This window comes from Brassica napus, chromosome C1, assembly GCF_020379485.1.
Source record: "Brassica napus cultivar Da-Ae chromosome C1, Da-Ae, whole genome shotgun sequence".
In the NCBI taxonomy this organism is placed as follows: domain Eukaryota; kingdom Viridiplantae; phylum Streptophyta; class Magnoliopsida; order Brassicales; family Brassicaceae; genus Brassica; species Brassica napus.
Genome location: NC_063444.1, coordinates 28141459 through 28164424, shown reverse-complemented (window position 1 = coordinate 28164424; position 22966 = coordinate 28141459). Strand labels below are relative to the sequence as shown.

General features: G+C 37.1%; 2 protein-coding genes across 2 annotated transcripts; one reads left to right on the top strand and one right to left on the bottom strand.

Annotated features, from left to right (window-relative positions):
• Positions 1 to 595: 595 nt before the first annotated feature.
• On the top strand, positions 596 to 8341 carry LOC106376423 (kinesin-like protein KIN-14F). The gene is made up of 18 exons (XM_048744892.1): positions 596 to 987; positions 1400 to 1548; positions 3578 to 3741; positions 3835 to 3981; positions 4082 to 4456; positions 4538 to 4606; positions 4698 to 4925; positions 5027 to 5108; positions 5193 to 5288; positions 5382 to 5561; positions 5632 to 5738; positions 5816 to 5994; positions 6083 to 6247; positions 6320 to 6573; positions 6657 to 6820; positions 6904 to 7080; positions 7164 to 7921; positions 8001 to 8341. The coding sequence occupies exons 2-18, from the start codon at positions 1458 to 1460 to the stop codon at positions 8128 to 8130; spliced, it is 3366 nt and encodes a 1121-aa protein (XP_048600849.1). The 5' UTR covers positions 596 to 987; positions 1400 to 1457; the 3' UTR covers positions 8131 to 8341.
• Positions 8342 to 8406: 65 nt separating this feature from the next.
• On the bottom strand, positions 8407 to 10329 carry LOC106376424 (putative phytosulfokines 6). The gene is made up of 3 exons (XM_013816506.3): positions 10131 to 10329; positions 9990 to 10054; positions 8407 to 8682 (listed from the first exon to the last, which is right to left on the bottom strand). The coding sequence occupies exons 1-3, from the start codon at positions 10213 to 10215 to the stop codon at positions 8572 to 8574; spliced, it is 261 nt and encodes an 86-aa protein (XP_013671960.1). The 5' UTR covers positions 10216 to 10329; the 3' UTR covers positions 8407 to 8571.
• Positions 10330 to 22966: the final 12637 nt, after the last annotated feature.

Here is a 22966-nt window from a genome sequence, read left to right as displayed (position 1 = left end):
ACTTCCATTGATCCACGCCATGTGTCATATTGAGCATTTAAATGGTCAACCATCTCATATTAACTGCATCACTAAGTAAAACAAAAGAAAAGTAATTATATAATTTATATATATAACACTATGATATTAAGATTTGTGCATGTAAGGAAATTAGAAGTATATTTATGTCTACCTTAATTAATCAAAAAAAAAGTTGTATTACTGTAAAAATAGAATCATATAAAATAATACATCATATATGGAAAGAAGTATAGCGCAAAAATTAAATACATTTTGATTAACAAAAGAAAATTAAATACATCCGGAAAAATAGATAATACAATATATATAAGCGACGATTTATTTCAGTCTATTTCGCCACTTGATTTCTTGTCTAATTGTGGTTCAGCGCAAGTCTTTGATTGAGTTAGGCTTTGAATTTGTTATTTTTAGCCTTTTAAGGATTGCATGTGGGTTTAATTGTAAGAATTTGCTTATATACGGATTTGCTTCATTGACTTGTAGGTGCGTTTGTTGGTTGGGTTTTAGTTTCTCCTTTTAAGGGCTGTGTTTTGGAGATTTCAGTGTGTTCGGCTGGATTTTGTATATCTCTTGTATTTTAACCAGTTTCAATATAAATAAGTTGAGAGAAAAAAAGAAAAAGCTTGACGTTACAAAGAAATATAATAAATAAAAAACAAAAGACAGTGAACCAACACTCGATTTTTTCTATACACGTCTCTCTTTCTCCATCTTCTTCTACCCGTTATAAGAGGAAAACAAAAGCGCAAAAGGCAGAAACAACTCTTGATTTTTCTCTAGACAAATCCATTCTCTCTCAGTCTTTTTCTCTAATTTTCTCTCTCTGTTGTATCTCATCTTAGAAGTTACGACATCGAAAAAAACTCATCATCTCCTTTTCCATGTAAGTTCGTCTTGGTTCGAATCGGGTGATCGATGAACATCGTCCGAGGAGTAACGTGTCCCTTCATGTTCTGCATTTTCTAGGTCAGGTTCCTAAAGTCTCTCTAATTCTACTTCTAAAGCTATTAGAATCCTCCACAGCTTTATAACATATATCTTTTAATTGTTCATGTTCCAGTTCTGCTTATTAGAGATACTCAATTGATAGGCGAATTATTTCCTTTTTGAAGTACAATTAGTTAGCCAAATTAGATAAATAGATCTATCACTTCTTCAGTAGACTTTTTTCTTGTTTAGTTATTATTTTTAATTACAGCGTGGTGTTTTTGCAAAATATTTGTCTACAGGAGTTATACAAAATTTTTGCATAATCCTTTTAATGTTTTTGTCAACAAAAATATATTGTGCGAAATGCGAGAATTGATTCAAGAAGCATTTCCTTTATTTATTTATGGCTCATTTTAATAAATGCGTATTTAAAAAAAAAAAATTTCAGAATACTCTATGGGAGCATAAACCAGCAAAAAAACTAATTAAAGAAGAAAGAAAACAAAATGCCACAAGAATTATTGAGAGGATTAAAGGGTTTGGTGTCCACTAGCAATGGAGATTATGAGCTTGCTCAACGCAAAGCTGAAGAAACAGGTCTGTCTCATCATTGTTTTTTTATAAACTATTTTCATTATAAATATGAAGATAAATCAGATAAAGGAAAAAAGTTGCAGATGGACCATGTATAATTAGCTTTGAGATTCAAAAAATTACGTTGGGTTTGAATTAGAGAAAGTCGTTTTAGAAAATGCTTTATGAAATGACTTTCATTAGAGGGTTGCCTACCACAAGCTTTTAATTATTACTTTATGTTCGGTAGATATACATATACGCAATGGATATATGCAATTCTGGTCACCATGGATATATGCAATTCTGGTCATACATTTCTAAAAAAATTACTATTTTCCAAATCATTATTCTTCTATTTCTGTCTTCCAAGCAAAATTTTGTTTAAGGCATATCCCCTATGTATTAATATTATATAGAGAAATATTTAAAAAATTATAACATGTATATTACATAAAAAAGTGCTTTCATGAGTTGTCAGATAATTAGAATGCCAATTTTGCAAACATGGCGACTTGAGAATCAATTAAAAATTTTGTTAGTCCAAAATTAAATTGTTATGAAATGTTATATTATATAGTATGTCCATTATGAATCATTCATTTATCAAATTGAAATTATTATATATTCTTTCCTTAAATAAAACCTACGGAATTACCTAATGTGATTAATATATATATATGACAATTAATGATTTTAAATAATAAATATTTGTTAATATTCAGTATATTTTCTATCATTTTTGTTTAATTATTTATTATTAAAATAAATTGCACAATTACATTAATCATATAATAAAAATTTATATTTTTTGTATATGTTGTATTTTGAATTTTTCAAAATGAGTATAAATTACTAAAATTGTTAAAAGTCTCACATAAACTTTTGTGATCAATGTTTAATTTTTTTCTACAATAAGATACAGTGATTATAAAATCATATGAATAAATAATTTAATTTTAATAGATGTTTATGTTAATATATATATATATATATATATATATTTCATATCGTTTAAATTAAACTCTATACATCATATGAAAATACATACTTATATTTTGATACATGCGTTGAACATATATTGAAAAGTTAATATTTTGTTACACAAAATTATTCAAACCACTAAACATTCCACATTAAAAAAAATCATTGGTGTAAAATTTTGTTACACAAATATACAAATAATCATAAAATCATATGAGTAGAAACTTCATTTAATAAATATCCATATTAAAGGAATACTATATATCTATGTTAATATCATCAAAATTTAATTATATATCATATACAATAGATAAGATCGATTGTTTTGATTTATTTACCCGAAAATGATTGCGAATAAACAAGAGTGGTCGTTTGATTTATATGTGCACACCAATTTATTACATACTAGTAACTAATTTCTTAGTTATTTAATATATAATTATTATTTTATTATTTCATAATATGCAGAAAAATATAAAATATTTATTCTACACAAGGCACGGAACTTAACCTAAGTATGTATCTATTTAATAATTTTAAATCTTAAACATTTTCTAAATCTCAGGCCAAAACAAAATAACGAAATAAGAATAAACTCAAAAATCAATATTTATATCGAGCAATAACCAAATGAAAAAAATGACACAATAATGAAAAAAATATTGAAGATAGATAGAATTGGCACGTGAACGTAAACTTCTCATAACCAAAATTTAATTTTAAATTGCTAAATCATGATATAAAACCGAGGTGACATAGTTTCACTGTAACCAAATAGTAGACATGAGATTCTTTGGTCTAAACATTAATTCTTATGTCAATACGATATTTCTTAAATAACTTTCGTATAAATTCTGCGCAAGGTGCATGTATTATACTAGTTATTTACGATTTTAGAAGCAAAAATTCTACTTTGGTATGTTGAGTTCTTCATCACATGGAGGCCTTTAACAACCCGGCCTAATAAGATACTTAACCAATATATTGGCCTCTTAAAGTATAATCTGTTGGGCCTTTTTAAAAAGAATTAGTAAAAATGTATTTGGTACCTTGAATACAAATCCAAAAGCTAAGAGAAGGTACCAAGCGGTGGAATGGCTGAGACAGATGGACCAAGGCGCGGCGGCCACACTGGCGGAAAACCCGTCGGAGGAAGAGTTCTGCCTCTCCCTCCGCAACGGCCTCATTCTCTGCAACGTCCTCAACAAAGTCAACCCCGGTTCGGTTCTCAAGGTCCAATTTGTATTCTTACAAAATGCAATGATCAAGGATTGCTATCTTCTTCAAAACATTAAATTAATTTCTGACTTTCATTGTTGAGCTTAGGTGGTGGAGAATCCTGTCACATTGGCTATTCAGTATGCCGAAGGAGCGGCTCAATCCGCAATTCAATATTTTGAGAACATGAGGAACTTTCTTAAAGCTGTAGAGGATATGCAACTTTTGACATTTGGAGCTTCTGATCTTGAAAAGGTTTTTATTACTTCAATTTTTGTTTTGGGATTGGTCCATTTTGTAACATGTTTTAGGATATAAAATGTTGTTTCTCTTTCTTTTTTTTTTTTTTTTGCAGGGAGGTTCATCGAACAAAGTAGTAGATTGCATTTTGTGTCTGAAAGGGTTTTATGAGTGGAAACAAGCAGGTGGAGTTGGAGTGTGGAGGTATGGAGGAACAGTGAGGATAGTCTCTTTACATCCAAAAGTCTCTTCGGCGAGTTTATCTCTTGGTAGCGAAAGCAACACCGATGAGTCTGTGTCTTTGGACGAATCCGAGTCTTCTCAGTATGACCAGCTTCTTGATTTTCTCCACCTCTCTAACGATATTGCAACTGAGGAATCTGAAACTGCAATCTCCCTAGCCTTTCTTTTCGATCATTTCGCGCTTCAGCTTCTAAATGCTTACCTCAAGGAGAGTGATGGGATCAATGATCTACCTTTAAATGAAATGGTAGTTAACATATGACGTTTTATCAAGATGAAAAGGATGATATTTCTTTCAAATTCTTAGATTTTTGGTTTCCTTTTGTAGGTGATCGATACCTTGCTCAACAGGGTAGTCAAGGATTTCTCTGCAATACTTGTATCTCAAGGGACTCAGGTACTACTTACGCTGCTTCAGATTATATTCGAATGTTAAAGACACATTTCTCCAGGGTTCATAGTTAGTTTATGGCATCTTTACTTTGCAGCTGGGTTCGTTTCTAAGGAAGATATTGAAATGTGACAACGGAAATCTATCAAGAACAGAGTTTTTAGAAGCAGTCTTCAGATATCTTCGGCACAGAAAAGATTTGGTGTCGAAGGAGTTTTCAAAGTTTTGTACGTGTGGTGGAAAGCCTGAGATTATAGGATCAAGCGTCCAAGAGTTTTCTCCTAGTCATGCAGAAGCTATTGGTCTTCAACAGAAAGAGCTGGAGGTAATGAATTTAATTTTCTAGTGATGCAAAGACCCATATCTTTTATTTGCATTCATGTTTACAGGATGGATTCATTTCTTCATTGAACCTCACTCATGTAGGATGTAAAATCAAATTACATGGAAACAAGATGCCAAGTTGAACAAATGCAGTCAGAATGGCATGAAGAACTTCAAAGGATAGGTTATCTATTTTCTCTTTACCCAAATTTCATCTTCTCAGTAATTTATGATCACGTAGTAAGATCTCCATCACACTCTATGGCAGTCCATCACGTCAAGGCCATTGAAGTTACATCTTCTTCTTACCACAAGGTTCTGGAGGAAAACCGCTTACTTTACAATGAGGTCCAAGATCTTAAAGGTGCCACCACCACCTATTACATTCCTTGCATTTGATTTTTTTTTTTTTTTACTACTTTCTAATGTGTTGAGTTGTGTTATCGATGTACTATAGGAACCATAAGAGTATACTGCAGAGTCAGACCTTTCTTACAAGGAACAACAGATATGCAATCAACCGTGGATTATATTGGAGAAAATGGCAATATTATGATTGTCAATCCTTTTAAGCAGGAAAAAGATTCAAGGAAAATATTTGCCTTCAACAAAGTTTTTGGACAGAACGTTTCACAAGGTATACTACTTTCATGATGCTTCTTGTATCTATTGTCTATTACACTGATCAATGGTTTTTTACTTTCCAGAGCAAATATACATTGACACTCAGCCCGTAATAAGGTCTGTCCTTGATGGATTCAATGTTTGCATCTTCGCGTATGGACAAACTGGTTCAGGGAAAACATATACAATGGTATCATCTATATCTATCTGCTTCCCCGTACATTGTCAGGGATGCCGTATCTATAGTATTACCATCTTCCCTTGCAGAGTGGGCCAGATCTGATGACTGAGACAACTTGGGGCGTGAACTACAGAGCTCTACGTGATCTCTTCCAGCTTTCAAATGCAAGAACACATGTGGTGGCTTATGAAATTGGAGTACAAATGATTGAAATATACAATGAACAAGTTAGAGATCTACTAGTCAGTGATGGTTCTTCCAGAAGATATCCTTTCATATAGTTTAAAAATGAAAAGTTGTATTGAATTGTCTACATTACTCTCTTCGAGTTTTTTTCTTAACCAGTTTCTCACGTTAGACATACGCAATAATTCTCAACTCAATGGACTTAATGTACCTGACGCAAGCCTGGTTCCGGTTTCTAGTACTCGAGATGTTCTTGATTTGATGAGGATTGGCCAAAAGAACCGAGCAGTGGGCGCCACTGCTCTAAATGAGAGAAGCAGCCGTTCCCACAGGTATCAAAGCTCTAAACTTATCCTATGATTATTATGTAATGGTCGTTGAACTGCTGAATAATTCCTCTGCAGTGTCTTGACCGTTCACGTCCAAGGAAAAGAGTTAGCCACAGGATCCATTTTAAGAGGCTGCCTTCATCTAGTGGATTTGGCTGGAAGTGAAAGAGTAGAGAAATCCGAAGCTGTGGGAGAGAGACTCAAAGAAGCTCAACACATAAACAAATCCTTGTCTGCACTAGGAGATGTTATTTCAGCACTTGCACAAAAGAGTTCACACGTTCCCTACAGAAACAGCAAGCTTACACAAGTTCTACAGGATTCCTTGGGTATAAACACTAATACAAGGCTTTTGTTTTCATTATCTGGAAGTTTCATCTCTCATATATATTAGTATGAACTTTATGTGCAGGTGGGCAAGCCAAAACTTTAATGTTTGTGCATATTAACCCTGAAGTTAACGCGGTAGGAGAGACTATAAGCACCCTTAAGTTTGCTCAAAGGGTTTCGTCCATTGAACTTGGAGCAGCTCGTTCAAACAAGGAAACTGGCGAAATTCGTGATCTTAAAGATGAGGTCTCAATAGCACCTGGTTCATTCTCGTTGCACTTATAGTAACTTTATATGTTGTGAAACACTCTTTCTTTCCACATTTGTAGATATCAAGCCTCAAATCAGCACTGGAGAAGAAAGAAGCAGAGCTTGAACAAGTGCGAGCCGGTGGCATCCGGGCCACAACTGAATGTCAGAAATCAAGAACAGTTTCTCCTTTTCATATCCCAAGAACAAAGGCTGATGCAAGTCCACAGCCAAGTGAAAGTATGAGAAACTACGAGGTAAAACTCACGCAAAGACTGAATTGTTATTGTTAGTTAAAAGAGACTATGATCTAATCAGTTTGGTGAACTTTGATTTACAGACAAGAAGTTGCTCAAGTGGCAAGCAGAGAAAGGCAGGGTTTACATCTGCAATAAGAAACAGAGAAGCAAGCCCAAAGATGCCAAATCTAGCAGAAGAGAGGTTAGATCCGAGATCACCATCGCCTACGAGTAGGAGGTCATTATCTACAGATAGAGGATCTTCCATCAAAAGTAGGAACAAGCCCGAGGTTACTCAGAACCTTCCGGTTTCAAGAACACCTTTTCCAGCTAGAGTACCAGTAGCCAAATCCTTTGCAACCGTTCCATTAAACCCATCAGGAGAAAACAGGCTGCGTATAGATAACACATCAGAGACATTACACAGTCATCAGAAGTTAAGCGCTCGAAAGCTCTTCCCTGAGGTTGATGAGCAACATATGAGGCATGCACTAAACATACGTCAAGGTGGTGTTAAGAAGACCAAAGCAGAGAGCATTAAAGCCAAGGGTAAGCAGCCATCGCCAGCTAGGTTTCAGAAACTTGACGTTGGGATCAGTTTACGTTCTGAGGCAGATTCTCAAGTAAAGACTGGAAGTTATTTGGGGAACAACCCCAATGTGATGCACTCAAGATTCCAAAATTTTGACGTTGGCATCAGCTTGTTCTCTGATCTCTGTGCCGGTGACAAATCAGATTCAACAACACTCAAGACTGATTCCTCGGAGACAGACAACGAGCATGTACTCTTTGAACCACCTTTACGATTGAAGAACGTACAAAGAAATTTCATCAGAAACTCCCAGAACCACAAACTTAGGTTACTATAAAACTCCACAAGATCTTTTCATTACGTACAATCACAACAATTGTTGACTTCATTTCGTTATACCATGCAGGACGATCTATGCTCACGAGGACCCTTCACTCGTGAATAAACTTGATGACAAGCCTTCGAAGGGTAATAGTAATATATCTATGCCTGAGTTCAGGAGAAGTCGTTCAACGAATCACGGAAGGTTTCCATAGAAATGTTCCAAGCTTGTCTCATAAAATCCATATCACACATTATATATGCATCATTTGTACAGAGAGTTCGACGTTGAGTTTTATTTTTTCTTTGGGGTTTTGTCGTGTCTTTCACTCCATAGTTGTGATTTGAGATTGAACCGTTTTATCATATGAACGAGTGTCCTCTGTAGAAAACATATTTGTTCTACTCAAGGCTGTTTACCCTTTACATTGTTCATTTCAATTGTTGTAAGAGTAATCAATGGGTGATTAAATAATATTTGCACACTCAAAAGTTTTGGAACATTACAACAATCATTATATATTTTAAACCTGCAAATAGTTCGCTAGGAAATTTCCTCATAACGGTTTTTGTCACATAGGACTCATCATATACAATACATATCTAAGTAAACCTCACCATACATATCTCTATGCAAATCATAATATTAAAAGATGTTAATGCTTATGGTGCTGTGTATAAATGTAGTCTAAGTGAGATTCCGTCATCATCCTTCTCCTCAGGCATTCTTCATCTCCTTCTCCGCAATATTCCATCCCCATCAATTTCTATCATTAATTATAATTAGAAAACAAAATTACACAGGTTAATAATATATATTATCCCAGGCTTCATATAATCTACAATTTACTTTATATTATGTTCGATAACTCTATAAGTTTGAAATTAGGAGAAAATAATGCACCATATTTCTCATTTTTTATTTTGTAAAGCATAAAAATAAAAAAAATTAAATCACAGGCAGATGTTAAATATAAATTTCGTTTTGAATCCTAATTTTGATTTTTTCTTTTATTAACCGGAAGGTGATCTGGCCCTTACGCCATGTCTCGGTATCTCTCCAAGCTGGGCGCAGCAGTTGGTAATACCAATACGAGACATGGCGTAAACCCGTCCACACCCTCTCCCAACAAAAATCGAACTAGAAACACAAATGAAACCGATTTTAAGTCCTTAACCACTGGCTCAATGCAGCATTGGTAGCCTAATTTTGCTTTAGGAATGTAAAATATAGGCAATATTTTTTATCAACTGCAAACGTTTTCTTGGCATGCATCTGAAAATAGTTGTGAATTTTTAGCGTAGTTCAGGTGGTTTTTAGAAAGTTATAGCAAAATAAAAAAAAGAAAAATATAGTTTCTATAAGTTTGACATGGAGAGTACTAGGCCTGGGCATAATATCCGTAATCCGAAATCCAAACCAAACCCGAACCGAAAAACCCGATCCGTATCCGGTCCAAAATGTAAAAAATATCCAAACTCGAAATGTTATTAACCGAACACGAACGGGTAACCCGAAAAAACGAAAAAACCAAAAAATACTAAAAGATATCCGAAGAAACCGATCCGAATGTCCTAAATAATATACAATATAATTATATAAAATGAATACATACTTCAAATATTCAATTTCATATTTATTTTGATACGTTATCTAACAATAAGTATTTAAAATATAAATAACTACCTTAAATACTTAATTATATATAAATAAATATATATTTCTTATGTTTTAACTTTAAATTTTAGATTTTATTTCAGGTATATCCGAACCGATCTGATATAACCCGAATCCGAATGATATATGATTACTTTATGGGTTCTATGATGTGATACAAAACCAATCCGAACCCGATGTGTTATATCCGAACCTGACCTGTAGTTGCAAATTTACTAGAATGGGACTTATGAAGTATTATAAAAAAAAAACCGAAATCCGAAAAACCCGATCCGAACGCCAACGGGTACCCCCAGTCAATCCTTTCAAAAAAATAATAATGGGGAAAGGCTATGATGATGGCGTATTGTAGCCGGTAAAAAAATGAAAATTTTGGGAAAAAACAGATAAACTTACATCAACCGAGTCGTCTACTACTGGTATAGCTGAAACTAATGGATTCAGCTCTGGATCCTCTTTTCCTAAATAAATGATTAAGATTTAGCGTTTGATGAAGATTATATATGTATTATTTGATAATCAGAGTGTTCAACGAACCTCTTTGAGTTATAGACGAACTTGTGCAAGAAATTAGTAAGATGAAGAAGAGAACACACACTGTGAGGCACAAGGCTTGCTTCATGTTCTTGGCTGTGAAAGAGAGAGACAAAAGAGAGAAAAAGAAGGAAGAGTGAGAAGCGTTGTGAATTTTGATCCATAGGTGTATACTAAATATAAATACATAATCTATCTAAAATTAAATATTTTATAAAAAAGTTTTTTTTTTTTTTCAAATGCTCGTGATACCTTGAAGTACGATGGACAATTATAAAACAGAGAGTACCTGATGTTAGCAAATGGAATGTGTAACTAAATTTGCAACATAAGATTCGATCGATAAAATTTAATCATATCAACCAGAAAATGTAAAAATCGAACCAAAACACAAGACTATTTTTTTTTTTCAATTTGAGAAATTTTTTTTTTTTTTGTCGACGGTTAATTATGCTATTACAAACTATGAGAAATATTACAAAATGATTCTATAGCCGGCAATTCTATATGCTTTATGAGGATTCACGTCTGGCTGTATCATCCTGAGCCGTCCTATGAGATTCATTTCTGACGGTACTCCTTGCGCCATTCCGAAGATCTCCTATATGTTTTTCTCCGTAAATCTGCATAATTCGTTTTTGATGAGATTCGAAACCCAGACCTCCTGGTGTAGAAACATTAATGAACCATTAGTCAAACCAGTAAGGGGTTTCCAATTCCATTTTGCCACTGATTTTTATAGTTAACACAATGTACCAAAACTTTTCCATAAAAACGACTTATTTACCTTTGTTACAAAAAATCGGTTTGTTTTATTATTTTATACACAGATCACATAGTGTGAAATTAAATAATGTTAAATAAAATATGATTGAGATAAATTATTCTGAGTACAAATGAAGGGGGACAAGGAAATCTTTTGCAGTATCTTCAATCATTAGAATTGGTATAATATATTATTAAAAAAACTTTCTCTCGATAAGCGATGGAAAATGCGATCTAGGGTTTTATGGCTTCGCGGTGGTGGGATCCCGGCGATCTCGGTGTTTGCGGAGAGTTTTCTTCTAGGGAGGGCTTTGGCTTGGCGGGTTGGAAAGTCGTTTTGATTCTCCGATGGTTTGGATTGAAAAGGGATAAGGGAATAAGGGAAAGGTTAAGGAATCACAGGATTATAAGAGATCTACTTGCGATTTTGATTTTCATCAAGACGGTATCGCAGAGTAGGGAAGGTAATATTTCTGGAGATTGTCAATCTACAGATTTTGGCTTTCTTATGGAGATCGGAGGAATCAATTACAGATTGGTTTCAATTAAAGTTTTAGGAATATTCGTTTGGGTTTTTGGTTGTGAAGTATCGCAGAAGATTTTGTTTTGTCAATCTCTTCCTGGAATGGTGATGATCAAATCTTTTCACAGATGCTACGCTCTTCCTTGGAGCTATTATATAAGGATTCTTGGGGTGTCTTATTGCAGCATAACACCCGCTTCGATATTTATCAGTTATAAGTCTCAAGCTTTTGATCCCAGTTGTTGTACTATGACGCAGAGCCTTCTGTTGGGGAATGCGGGGGTTTCAAACAACGGGGAGGGTACTAGGAAAAGGCTGAAGATCTCGGTGCCTCATTTCGACAATTTTGCCTTAATCAAGACGTACTCAAAAATGTTGGTGGGCAGGTGCATGAACCCGGAGGAGCAAGATATGATGGCGCTGCTTACGAATCTCCCGAAGATTTGGAAGCTGTAGGAGAAAATTGCGGGAGTTGATCTGGGTATGGTATGTTCCAATTTGATTTTGAGAAGGAAGAGGACATTGATGGGGTGCTGAAGATGCAACCGTATCACTTTGACTACTGGATGCTCTTCGTTGCTCGCTGGCAGCCGAGGAAGCCGCAGCGTTACCCGTCGGAGATCACCTTTTGGGTGAGAGTAACTGGTGTTCCGCTGGAGTTTAGGACGGCCCCTACGTTTGAGAGCATTGGGGATGCTATCGGGAGATCGGTGGCAATCGACGCGGATCATTCTAGATTCCAAGTGGTCGTGGACGCGTTCAAAGAGCTATGTCTTGAGACTACGGTGGATTTCAAGGGTGCGGATTTCTATGAGGGAGAGGAAGCTCTAATATCCTTGCGCTACGAGAAGCTGTTTGGTTATTGCAAGATCTGTTACAGTCTATGCCATAAGGATAAGATCTGCCCCTTCAATACGAAGAATTCTAAGAAGAGTCCTGAGAGGAAGCAGGAGGCTAGGGAAGGAAATGGGGGAGGGTATGATGGTGGCATGAATGAGGATCGAACCAGGAGCTATAAGGGAGTAGTCATCAACGGGAATGGTGGTCAGCAGACCAAAGTAGAGATTATTATGGGAAAGGCAAAGGGAAGATGTTTGAGGAGCAGGAGTCAAAATGGGTGAGAGTGCCTGAGAGAGGAAACAAGAAGAATTCCAATTACCGTGGAAACTACAGAGGAGATGGTGGCGTTTCACGTTCTAGGGGTGCTCGTCGAGAGGAATCGAGAGCATGGGAACAAGAAGGTCACTCTAGGTTCTCTTCAGGACAGGCGAAGGAGCATCACGGTCGGGGGTTTTCACGGGAAAAAGATAGAGAGGAGGGGGAGATCATGGATACAAGGGTGGCAGTTGCGGCTCTACCTTCCCAACAGTTTCAGCTGGAGTTGGCTGAAACTCAAGCAAGGGGTACAGTTGTGATTTCTGATTCTATTGAAACGGAAAAGGGACTACAAACTTTACAAGGTTTGGGTGAGGGAACCAGATCACGTAGATGATGACTACGTTATGGGAATGGATGAGGTGAAGGCCGCTTTTCTCGAGTATGGCATTGACATGGATGCTGCAGATGATTTAGAGGATGTTACAGAGGAGGAAATGGAGGAGTTGATTCTGGATAAGGAGAGTGTAGCACCTTTGGTTGAAACTGAGGAAGGAGGTGAGGTAGAGACAGAGAGGACCGGTAACAGGTGCAGTGGCAAAGCAGCAGGGAACTCGCAAGAGGACTTTTAAGCCAACAGGCAGTGCAGCAGGAAGTACCAAAATGCGGATTGCAAATGCGCTGGTCAAAAGGGCTGCAGCAAAGGTGAGTTCTCGTCAGGGGGATGGTCGCAAGCAACAGGAGAGTAAGGGAACATCAATCCCGAAGCCTGGCAATTTTAAGGTTTGATTTATGGATCAAAGTTTTCTAGAAGAAAGAGTATGCTACTGGGATTTGGGTATTGGGGTTGGGTGTTTTTTATTTTTAATAAGCTTGTTAAGCATTTATTTTTCGTTTGTGGTAATGTTTATGGGTATGGATTTCTTTCCGAGTTGGTCTCTAATACTTTGTAATCATAATATGATGAAGTATTGGATTTTTTATGGTGTTTTGGATGATTGGTTCTGGGATTGGTCGGATATGCTACACTATTCTGCTTTAAAATTTCCATCAGAGATATTTCTATGTATTTGGATGTGTGGTAATCTTAATGGATGTTTGGGTATCGAATGGTATTCCTCTCGTTTAATGGTATGGTTCACAAGATTATATTGTTGCTTTCTATGTATATGGATTGTGGTGGCTGGCGAGATGGAATTGGTGTTCGGTTACGATCTCTCAAGTTGCGGCTTTGAGTTTGGAGTTGGGTTAATGAGATCTGTATGATCTCAACAGTCACTAGGGAGTATAATTTCTGGATTTTAATAATACGATTTGTTCTTATTTTTGTATGTGTGGAGCTGATACAAAAGGTGTGTATTGGTGAAAATGGAAATGGGGTTATAGCAAACATTTTGGTACAAGATGGTGGGTTTGTGGGCTCCGATGGGGTCGTGTATTATGGTGGTGGGATAATTGTTACGTTGGCTCAAGACCACTTAGTACTAGCTTCTGGACTGGAGAAAATGGAAATGGTGTTTTGGAATTTAAGTTTTTTCAAATGTTGGGGTATCTTCAAACCCCGTTTACTAGCTTTTGGGAACATGATCAAATTTTAATTTATACGGATTCTAAGTTGGAATTTTAGAGGAATGGGGAGTCATTGGACAATAAGTTATCTTCGGAAAATTTGGTATAAACATAAACCTGATTTTTTATTCATATCAGAAACCAAACAAGATTTTGATTTTGTTCAAAAATTTCAATCACATGCCGGTTATGATCACTTGGTGACAGTGGATCCTAATGGACGGAGTGGGGGGGGGGGGTTTAGCGCTTTTTTATAATAACGACTATCAGGTACAGATTCTCTATTCGAGTAATCGAATGATCGATGTAGAGGCGGTGGCGCTGGGGAAAAAAGTTTACCTTACATTTGTGTATGGAGAACCGGTACAAAAATTGAGGGAACAGGTATTGGAGCGGTTGACGAGGTATGGGTTATCAAGAACAGATCCTTGGTTCATTATTGGAGATTTAAATGAGATTACCGGAAATCATGAAAAAGATGGGGGTTCTTTAAGAAGCGCAGGATCTTTTGTCCCTATGATATGATTAGAAACTGCGGTTTGTTGGAGTTTCCAGCTCGGGGAATCACATTTTCATGGCATGGGAGAAGGGGAAAAAGAAAGGGGGCAGTAACGATCAGATGTCGACTAGATCGGGCTCTAGCAAACAAAGACTGGCACACACTCTTTCCCTGTTCTTATACTGAGTATCTAGGGATGGTAGCGTCTGATCATCGGCCAGTGGTCGGTTTTTTGGAGGATAAAGTTTACCGTAGACGAGGGCAGTTTAGGTTTGATTAACGTTGGATCGGACAAGAGGGTCTCATGGAATCAACAGCCTCAGGCTGGCTGGAAAATAATGGGGGACCGACTGGGGATGTTGTTATAAGATTAGCAATTCTCGACATGAAATTGCAGTGTGGCGGAAAAATAACCCACCTTATGGAAAGGACAAAATTCAGAATCTCCAAAAAGCACTGGAAGAGGTTCAATCGTATAATAACCGAACGCAAGAGGAGATTTTGGAAGTTTCTAGAAAATTGCAAGAGGCTTATAAGGATGAGGAGGAGTATTGGCACCAAAAAGTCGAAATATGTGGTATTCATGTGGAGACCTAAATACTAAATTCTATCATGCTTTGACAAAACAAAGACGGATTCAAAATAGGATTGTGGGTCTTCATGATGAAACTGGTAATTGGTTAACGATAGAAAAGGGTATAGAAAAGGTGGCGGTGGACTATTTTGAAGACTTGTTCAGTACTACTTCTCCATCAGATTTTGACAGTTTCCTGGAAGAAATAATTCCGTCTATTACCCCACAAATGAATCATGGGTTGCTGAGGCCAGCAACGGAGGAGGAAGTCCGTCAGGCTTTGTTTATGATGCATCCGCAAAAAGCCCCAGGACCGGATGGGACGATGGCGCTTTTTTTCCAACATGCATGGCATATCATAAAAAATGACTTGGTTGCGATGGTGAATAATTTTTTGATTGCAGGAGATATGGATTCGAGATTAAATATCACCAATATCTGTATGATCCCGAAGTTGGAAAGGCCTACAAGGATGTCAGAGTTGAGGCCAATTAGCTTGTGTAATGTAGGGTACAAGATTATTTCGAAAGTCTTATGCCAGCGCTTGAAATTATGTCTCCCACAGTTAATATCGGAGACACAATCTGCATTTGTGCCAGGAAGGTTGATTTCAGATAATATTCTCATTGCTCAGGAAATGTTTCATGGACTGCGGACTAATAAGGCTTGCCAAAGTAAATATATGGCAATCAAGACGGATATGAGCAAAGCGTATGATCGGGTGGAGTGGGCTTTTATTCAAGCGCTACTTCTCAGGATGGGTTTTGATCCGCATTGGGTTAAATTAATTATGGAATGTATATCATCGGTTCAATACCATATTTTGTTGAATGGGCAGCCGCATGGACATATAGTGCTTCAAAGAGGTTTACGCCAGGGGATCCCTTATCCTCTTATCTATTTATCATGTGTACTGAGGCTTTGATTGCAAATATTAAGAAGACTGAAAGAGGTAATCAATTCACAGGAATGAAGGTTGCAAGAGCTTGCCCTTCGATTTCTCATCTGTTGTTTGCAGACGATAGTCTTTTTTCTGTAAGGCACAGAAAGAAGAATGTCATACTATCCTTAGGATCTTGAAGGAATATGAGGTGGTCTCGGGCCAACAGATTAATTTTCAGAAATCCTTGATTCAATCTGGACATAAGATTGAGGAGACCACGAGACAGGAATTGAGAGACATCCTAGGGATACAGAATTTAGGAGGGATGGGATCATATTTGGGTCTGCCGGAAAGTCTTGGGGGGTCCAAGATTCATGTTTTTGGATTTGTCCAGGACCGGTTGAATAATAGGGTGAATGGATGGACGTTTAAATTTTTTTCCAAAGGTGGAAACGAAATAATCATAAAATCAGTAGTCACGGCTTTGCCTAACCATGTGATGTCTGTTTATCGATTACCGAAGGCCAAAGTGAAGAAATTGACGAGTGCGGTATCAAAATTTTGGTGGAGCCCAGGGAGAACTACAAGGGGTATGCACTGGAAGTCATGGGACAAAATGTGTACAAATAAGGACGAAGGTGGTCTGGGCTTTAAGGACATAACGGATTTCATTACGGCAATGCTTGGAAAGCAATTGTGGAGGCTCATAGAGAAGCCTTTTACTCTTTTTGCTAGAGTTTATAAAGGACGGTACTATAGGAATGCCTCACCCTTAGAACCGATCTGTTCATACTCTCCGTCGTATGGGTGGAGGAGTATTGTATCTGCTAGATCTCTGGTTAGCAAAAGACTAATCAAAAGGGTGGGAACGGGATCCTCTATCTCTATATGGAGTGATCCATGGCTCCCAACCACTCGCCCGAGACCAGCAAACAAAAATTAACATGACACTTATCAGGACCTCACAGTGGACTCTTTGATAAATCCAATTTCACGAACTTGGAAGTCGCAAGTAATTCGGGATTTGGTGGATCCCCAGGATGCTCAAATTATTGAAAGTATTCCTTTGAGTAAAACTTAGATGGTGGATAGGAATGGATGGCACTTCACAAATAATGGGAAATATTCGGTAAAATCAGGATATCAGTTAGAACAAGTCTATCCGGACAAGGCAAAACCACCAGCATTTTATGGCCCTACAGTGGACGCTCTAAAAGCATTCTGCTGGGAGTTTAAATGTCCTCCGAAGATTAAACACTTCTTATGGCAAATGGTATCCGGATGTATAGCTGTCAAAAAGAATTTGCAAGCAAGAGGTATGAAGGGAGATTTTGTTGTATTAGATGTGGAGCTGAGGAGGAATTAATAAACCATGTGTTTTTTGAGTGCCCCCCCTGCGCGTCAAGTTTGGGCCTTGTCAAAGATACCGTCTAATCCAGTCTATTTCCCCACGAGCTCTCTATTTACGAATATGGATCATCTTTTCTGGAGGGTTTTCCCTAAGATGGAAGATCATCATTTTGCGTGGATATTATGGTATATTTGGAAAGGAAAGAATAATAAGGTTTTCAGTAATTTAGATATTGACCCAAGAGATACACTTAAGCTTGCAGAAACTGAATCAATACTTTGGGCTGAGGCTCAGGAGATGAAAACTAAACAGGCTCCGTTGCAGACGGAGGTTTTAAATTGTCAGCCGAGGGTCGGTCGTTGGTGCTTCATCGATTGTTCCTGGAAAGATAAAGAACCTTATTCAGGTCAAGGATGGTATAACATACTTAAGGATTTTCATGGATTGATGGGTGCAAGGAATACCAGGGCATATCTTTCACCCTTTCATGCAGAGATAGAAGCGCTGATATGGGCAATGGAATGTATGAGGAATTTACATTAGTTTTAGGTTATTTTTGCTACGGATTATTCTCAATTGCTGAAGATGGTTTCGGAACCAGAGGAATGGCCGGCGTTTGAGAGTTACCTACAGGACATAAAGCTACCGAAGACACGTTTTACTAGCTCAGAGATCATTCATGTACCCCGGACGGAAAATCAAAAGGCAGATAGTCTAGCACGATGTGCCAGAAAACAATCGTCTTTCGTCGTTCATATGGATGCAGAGCTACCGGATTGGTTCGCAGAGTCTATATGAGTCTGTTTGTTGTTGATAAAAAAAAAATAAAAATCTTTTGCAATACGGCGAGTGCAATATTTCATTATATAATTGAGGATGTGTGGTCCAACCAAAGTCTTACAAACTAAATGATAAAGTGTTGCATGTTTGGTCAGATATTCCAATGTAAGTCAACTGTTCTGACATTGTTTGACAGCTGTTTCTCATCTTCCTATTATCTCTTTTTATTTTCTTATCAGATTCATCAGTTATATATCTAATTTTGTTTTAATGATCCATCTAAATTTATTCGTAGTTTAAAATGAAAAAAGGTTAGAATGGTAACACGGGAATAACTATATAGAACAACTCATGTGTGGTTTTAATAGTGATAATAACGAGAAAACATTCATTTCGTATCCAACATAAACCAATATGTTCAATTTATATTCATCTTATATAACCGTGCAAAAATATACTTATATTTTCGAAAATTTCAAATAACATACATGTTTTTTTTATTTTTTTTGGCGAAATCATATATTAGTTACCATATCAGATATCACATCTTCTAATTTTGTTGACGTAAATGCTACATAACCTAATTTTTCTTACGAGGATGCCACATGTACAATTTTTTGTTAAAATAAATCAAATTAGTTGTTTTATATAATATCTTTTTTAGAAAATGAAAATGTTTATAAATTTTTATTATTTAATAATATTAACAAAACTTAGTTAAACAATAAATTTTAATCTTATATAAGAGATATATTCATTATAATATTTTATAATATTTTGATCTTATGATTTACTCTTATGGGTAATCTTGGTTATTTGTTTGTATAGAACTTTTAGATCGGTTTTGTAATAATGCGAGTAATTTTGTTTTAATAGATTAATAATTTATGATATGTTAAATTCTTTAAATACAAATAACATAATGAGCAACATCATGATACCTTCACCGCCAAAGAATTACTATCTTTTGTCTGCTTTTTTTTATGATTTGCTTTTCTTATTATGATTTTTTTGTTAGTTTTTCTATTATTCGAAGAGTTAGGTTACTTAAACCGTCTCTTGAGGCTTATATAAGTCGAGTTTTTGAAAGATAATAAACTAGAGTTTTCTCTAAAGCCTTGCATTGATTCGATTATTTTATCTATTCGAGAGCCTTGTGTTGATTTTGACTAAGTTCATCAACCCAAGAAGTCAGATCTATAGAGATTTAACCTAAATCCCTAAATTTGAGCTGAGTTACCGTTGATACGCCGTGGCAGGTTGGTATCAGAGCTTTCCTATGTTCCTTGAAACTTATTTCCATTTATCATGGCAAGACCTCGTCGAGTTCCTGTTCAAACCGAAGCAAAAATCACTCGTGATGCAATCGTTGAGCTGCAAGCTCAGATGCAAACGATCACCGCCACCCTCCAAAACCTCAACGTTCAACGCAACGGACCACCCCCTGTTGGCATCCCCGCCAATGACCAAGCTAATGAAACAGATGAAGAAGAAGATAGAGATGAGAATATTTTCGCTGATAATCCTTTTGCCCCACTCCGAAATAACCCGCCCTTGCACGTCAAAGAATCGATGATGGTTTTCAATGGAAAACATGATTTAAAACAGAGATTCCAGAATTCCATGGTAATTCCAGAGCCGAAGAACATCTCGATTGGATTGTCACAATTGAAGAAATTCTTGAATTCAAAAGAGCACCAATGGAACATTGTGTTCCTGTTCTTAGGATGCGATTTCGCAATAGAGCAGCAGCATGGTGGACGCAACTGAAAACTACACGAGCTCGTCTCGGAAAACCTAAGATCATGTCATGGGAGAAGCTTAAATGAAAACTCAAGAATAAATTCTTGTCGTATAACTATGATCAGCTTATGATCCAGCGTCTACATAATATTCGTCAAGGAACTCGTTTGATTGCTAAATATTCCGCAGAATTTTGTTTGCTTCTTACATGAGTTGATCTCCAGGATTCTGAATGCCAATTGGTTGTTCAATTCAATGCCAGTCTTCGTCAACAACTCCAGCACACCATCAACTTGTTTAATCCACTAACCTTATCAGAAGCTCACCAGCAAGCACTCACCATTGAATCGCAAACTAGAAGCAATTTCTTTTGGTCTGCCTCTCGTGCAAACCGTTCTGCTCAGCAACAACAGACTACGAACTCGACTGATGATTCGCTTCCTCAACAAACTGAGAATGCCCTCCTGCCTTTTATGGATAAGATGACAACTGAACCATCTTCGCTTTCATTTTTTCGCGTGTGGAGAGATCGGTCACCGTCAGTCCAACTGTCCAAAAAGAAATCGTATGGGACTTCTCCTTGATACGACTGGCAATGATGTAGAGGTCATCTATGATGACGAAATTGCAGAAACTCTTGAGGAAACAGAGAATCTTGTCGCAGACAGTGGACCTTGCTTAAGGGTTCGGCGTGTTTGCCTCGCTCCATGCCACATCGATGACAACCCTCAACGACATAACATGTTCCACTCAAAATGTACTATTGCAGGCAAGGTTTGCAAATTTATTATCGACTCATGAAGTAGCAAAAACGTGGTTTTAGAAGACATCAACAACAAACTCAAACCGAAAATGGAACTTCATCCATGTCCTTACAAGATAGCTTGGTTAGACCAGAAGACAGACTTGATCATTACTCGCCGTGCTCTCATGTCTTATTCAGTTGGTGGAACATTCCATGATCAAATTCACTATGATGTAGCACCGATGGATGCTTGTCACCTTCTCTTAGGATGCCCTAGGCTATTTGATCATCGAGTACAACATGATGGTTATCGCAATACCTATAGCTTCTGTTACAACGATCGAAACCTCACACTACAACCCTCTTTACCCAAGAAACATAGCATACCATCCACACAGTCCTAATTCTACAACGAAAACCTTTTGAGCAAGCAATGCGTGAAGAGGAAGGTGTTCTGATCCTGATAAACTCTTCGGGTAGAATCATCTTTCCCATCAAAACCAGATAGCCTTAAAGATCTTTTGGATAAGTTTCAGGATGTCTTCCCCAACGAATTACCACCGGGCCTTCCTCCTCTTATGGACATTCAACACTGCATTGATCTAGTTCCAGATGCTATTCTCCCTAATCGAGCTTATTACCGTATGAGTCCTAGTGAGCATGAAGAACTGCGGTGACAAGTTGAGGATCTCGTAGAGAAAGAATATTTGCATGAAAGTCTAAGTCCTTGTGCAGGTCCAGCATTGATTATACCAAAAAAGATGGCTCGTGGAGAAAGTGTGTTGATAACCGTACTATAAATGAGATTAAAGTGTGCTATAGATTTCCCATACCCCGTCTTGACGACCTATTAGACCAAATTGGTGCTGCGACAATTTTCTCTAAGCTGGATCTTCACAGTTGATACCATCAGATACACATCCGCCCAGGAGACGAGTGGAAGACATCATTTAAAACCCGTGAAGGACTTTTTGAATGGCTTATTATGCCTTTCGGGTTGTTCAATGCCCCTAGTACCTTTATGCTGGTTATGAATCAGTCTCTTCGGCCTTTTATCGGTAAATTTGTGGTGGTTTTATCTGACGATATTATGATATTTAATATGTCTTTAGCCGAGCACCTTGCACACTTGGAAGAAGTGATGTTCTTCGTCGTGACTAGCTTTTTGCAACGATGAAGAAGTGCGAATTCGGTTCTTCTCTTGTCCACTTCCTCGGTTATATAGTCTTTGCAGACGATCTTGCAGTGGATCCAAGAAAAGCTGAGGCCATTAAATCGTGGCCTACTCCCACTATGTTATCTGCAATACGAAGCTTTCATGGCTTAGCGTCATTTTATTGCCGATTTGTGCCACGATTTTGCAGTTTAACGGCGCCACTCACTGATTGCATTCGCCGAGATGGTCCCTTTCTTTGGACGCCCAAGGCAGCTACATCATTCGAGATTAGAAAATCTAAGCTAATCGTGGCTCATATTTTGGCGCTACCCGATTTTACTCAAGTGTTTGAACTCCATTCTGATGCGTCTAACCTGGGAGTTGGTGCTGTGTTAAGTCAACGTAGCAGACCGCTCGCCTTCTTCAGTGAAAATTGTTGTAAGTTCGTCCACTTTATTCGACTTACTATGTCGAGTTTTATGCAGTCGTTCAAGCAATCAAGCATTGGAGACATTATCTTTTTCATATAGAATTTGTTCTCTATACAGATCACGATGCGTTGAAGCACTTAAGCAGTCAAGATAAGGTTTCAGCTTGACATGCGGTATGTGTGTCTTACTTGCAACAATTCACGTTTGTTATTGATTACTGTGTTTAAGCACACATCAACTAACCTAATGTGCCAACAATACCACAATGGGATGATATGTCATTGTAGCATTTTAGGATCGAATCCACAGAGAACTAGAGACTTATAACACTAAGAATACACAAGCTTCCTTAATCTAAGCAAATAAGAAGATTGATAATTTGTAACAAGCTAATACTCTAGAAATATAAACAAGGTGATTTCAATTCCAATCAAGAAATAAGTGCAAAAATTCAATCAAATGTTAAGGATGGATCCATGGGTAAGGATAATTGATATAAGGTGATCAAGGTTCAATCTATGATGTTCAAAAAAAGCAATCAACATGTCATAGGTCTAGAACACCAATAAAGATCAATCCTTTCCCAAGATAGAGATCCCTATGCAATCATGAGCTAAACATCAATTCTCATTGGTTCAAATCATTCAAGCATGCATTATGTTCAAGTCTACTAACCATCTAGCAATCCTAACATCAAATCCCTTTGGCTATTTAAGCTAGATCAA

What these genes read in the sequence shown, in the direction of transcription:
- LOC106376424 (XM_013816506.3), bottom strand. Translation starts at nt 10,215, where the DNA reads ATGAAGCAAGCCTTGTGCCTCACAGTGTGTGTTCTCTTCTTCATCTTA. An exon ending in TTCGTCTATAACTCAAAGAG is followed by an intron (nt 10,055 to 10,130) that starts GTTCGTTGAACA and finishes TCATTTATTTAG; the next exon opens with GAAAAGAGGATCCAGAGCTG. An exon ending in TAGTAGACGACTCGGTTGAT is followed by an intron (nt 8,683 to 9,989) that starts GTAAGTTTATCT and finishes AATTAATGATAG; the next exon opens with AAATTGATGGGGATGGAATA.
- LOC106376423 (XM_048744892.1), top strand. Translation starts at nt 1,458, where the DNA reads ATGCCACAAGAATTATTGAGAGGATTAAAGGGTTTGGTGTCCACTAGC. An exon ending in ACGCAAAGCTGAAGAAACAG is followed by an intron (nt 1,549 to 3,577) that starts GTCTGTCTCATC and finishes CAAATCCAAAAG; the next exon opens with CTAAGAGAAGGTACCAAGCG. An exon ending in TGAAGAACTTCAAAGGATAG is followed by an intron (nt 5,109 to 5,192) that starts GTTATCTATTTT and finishes ACTCTATGGCAG; the next exon opens with TCCATCACGTCAAGGCCATT.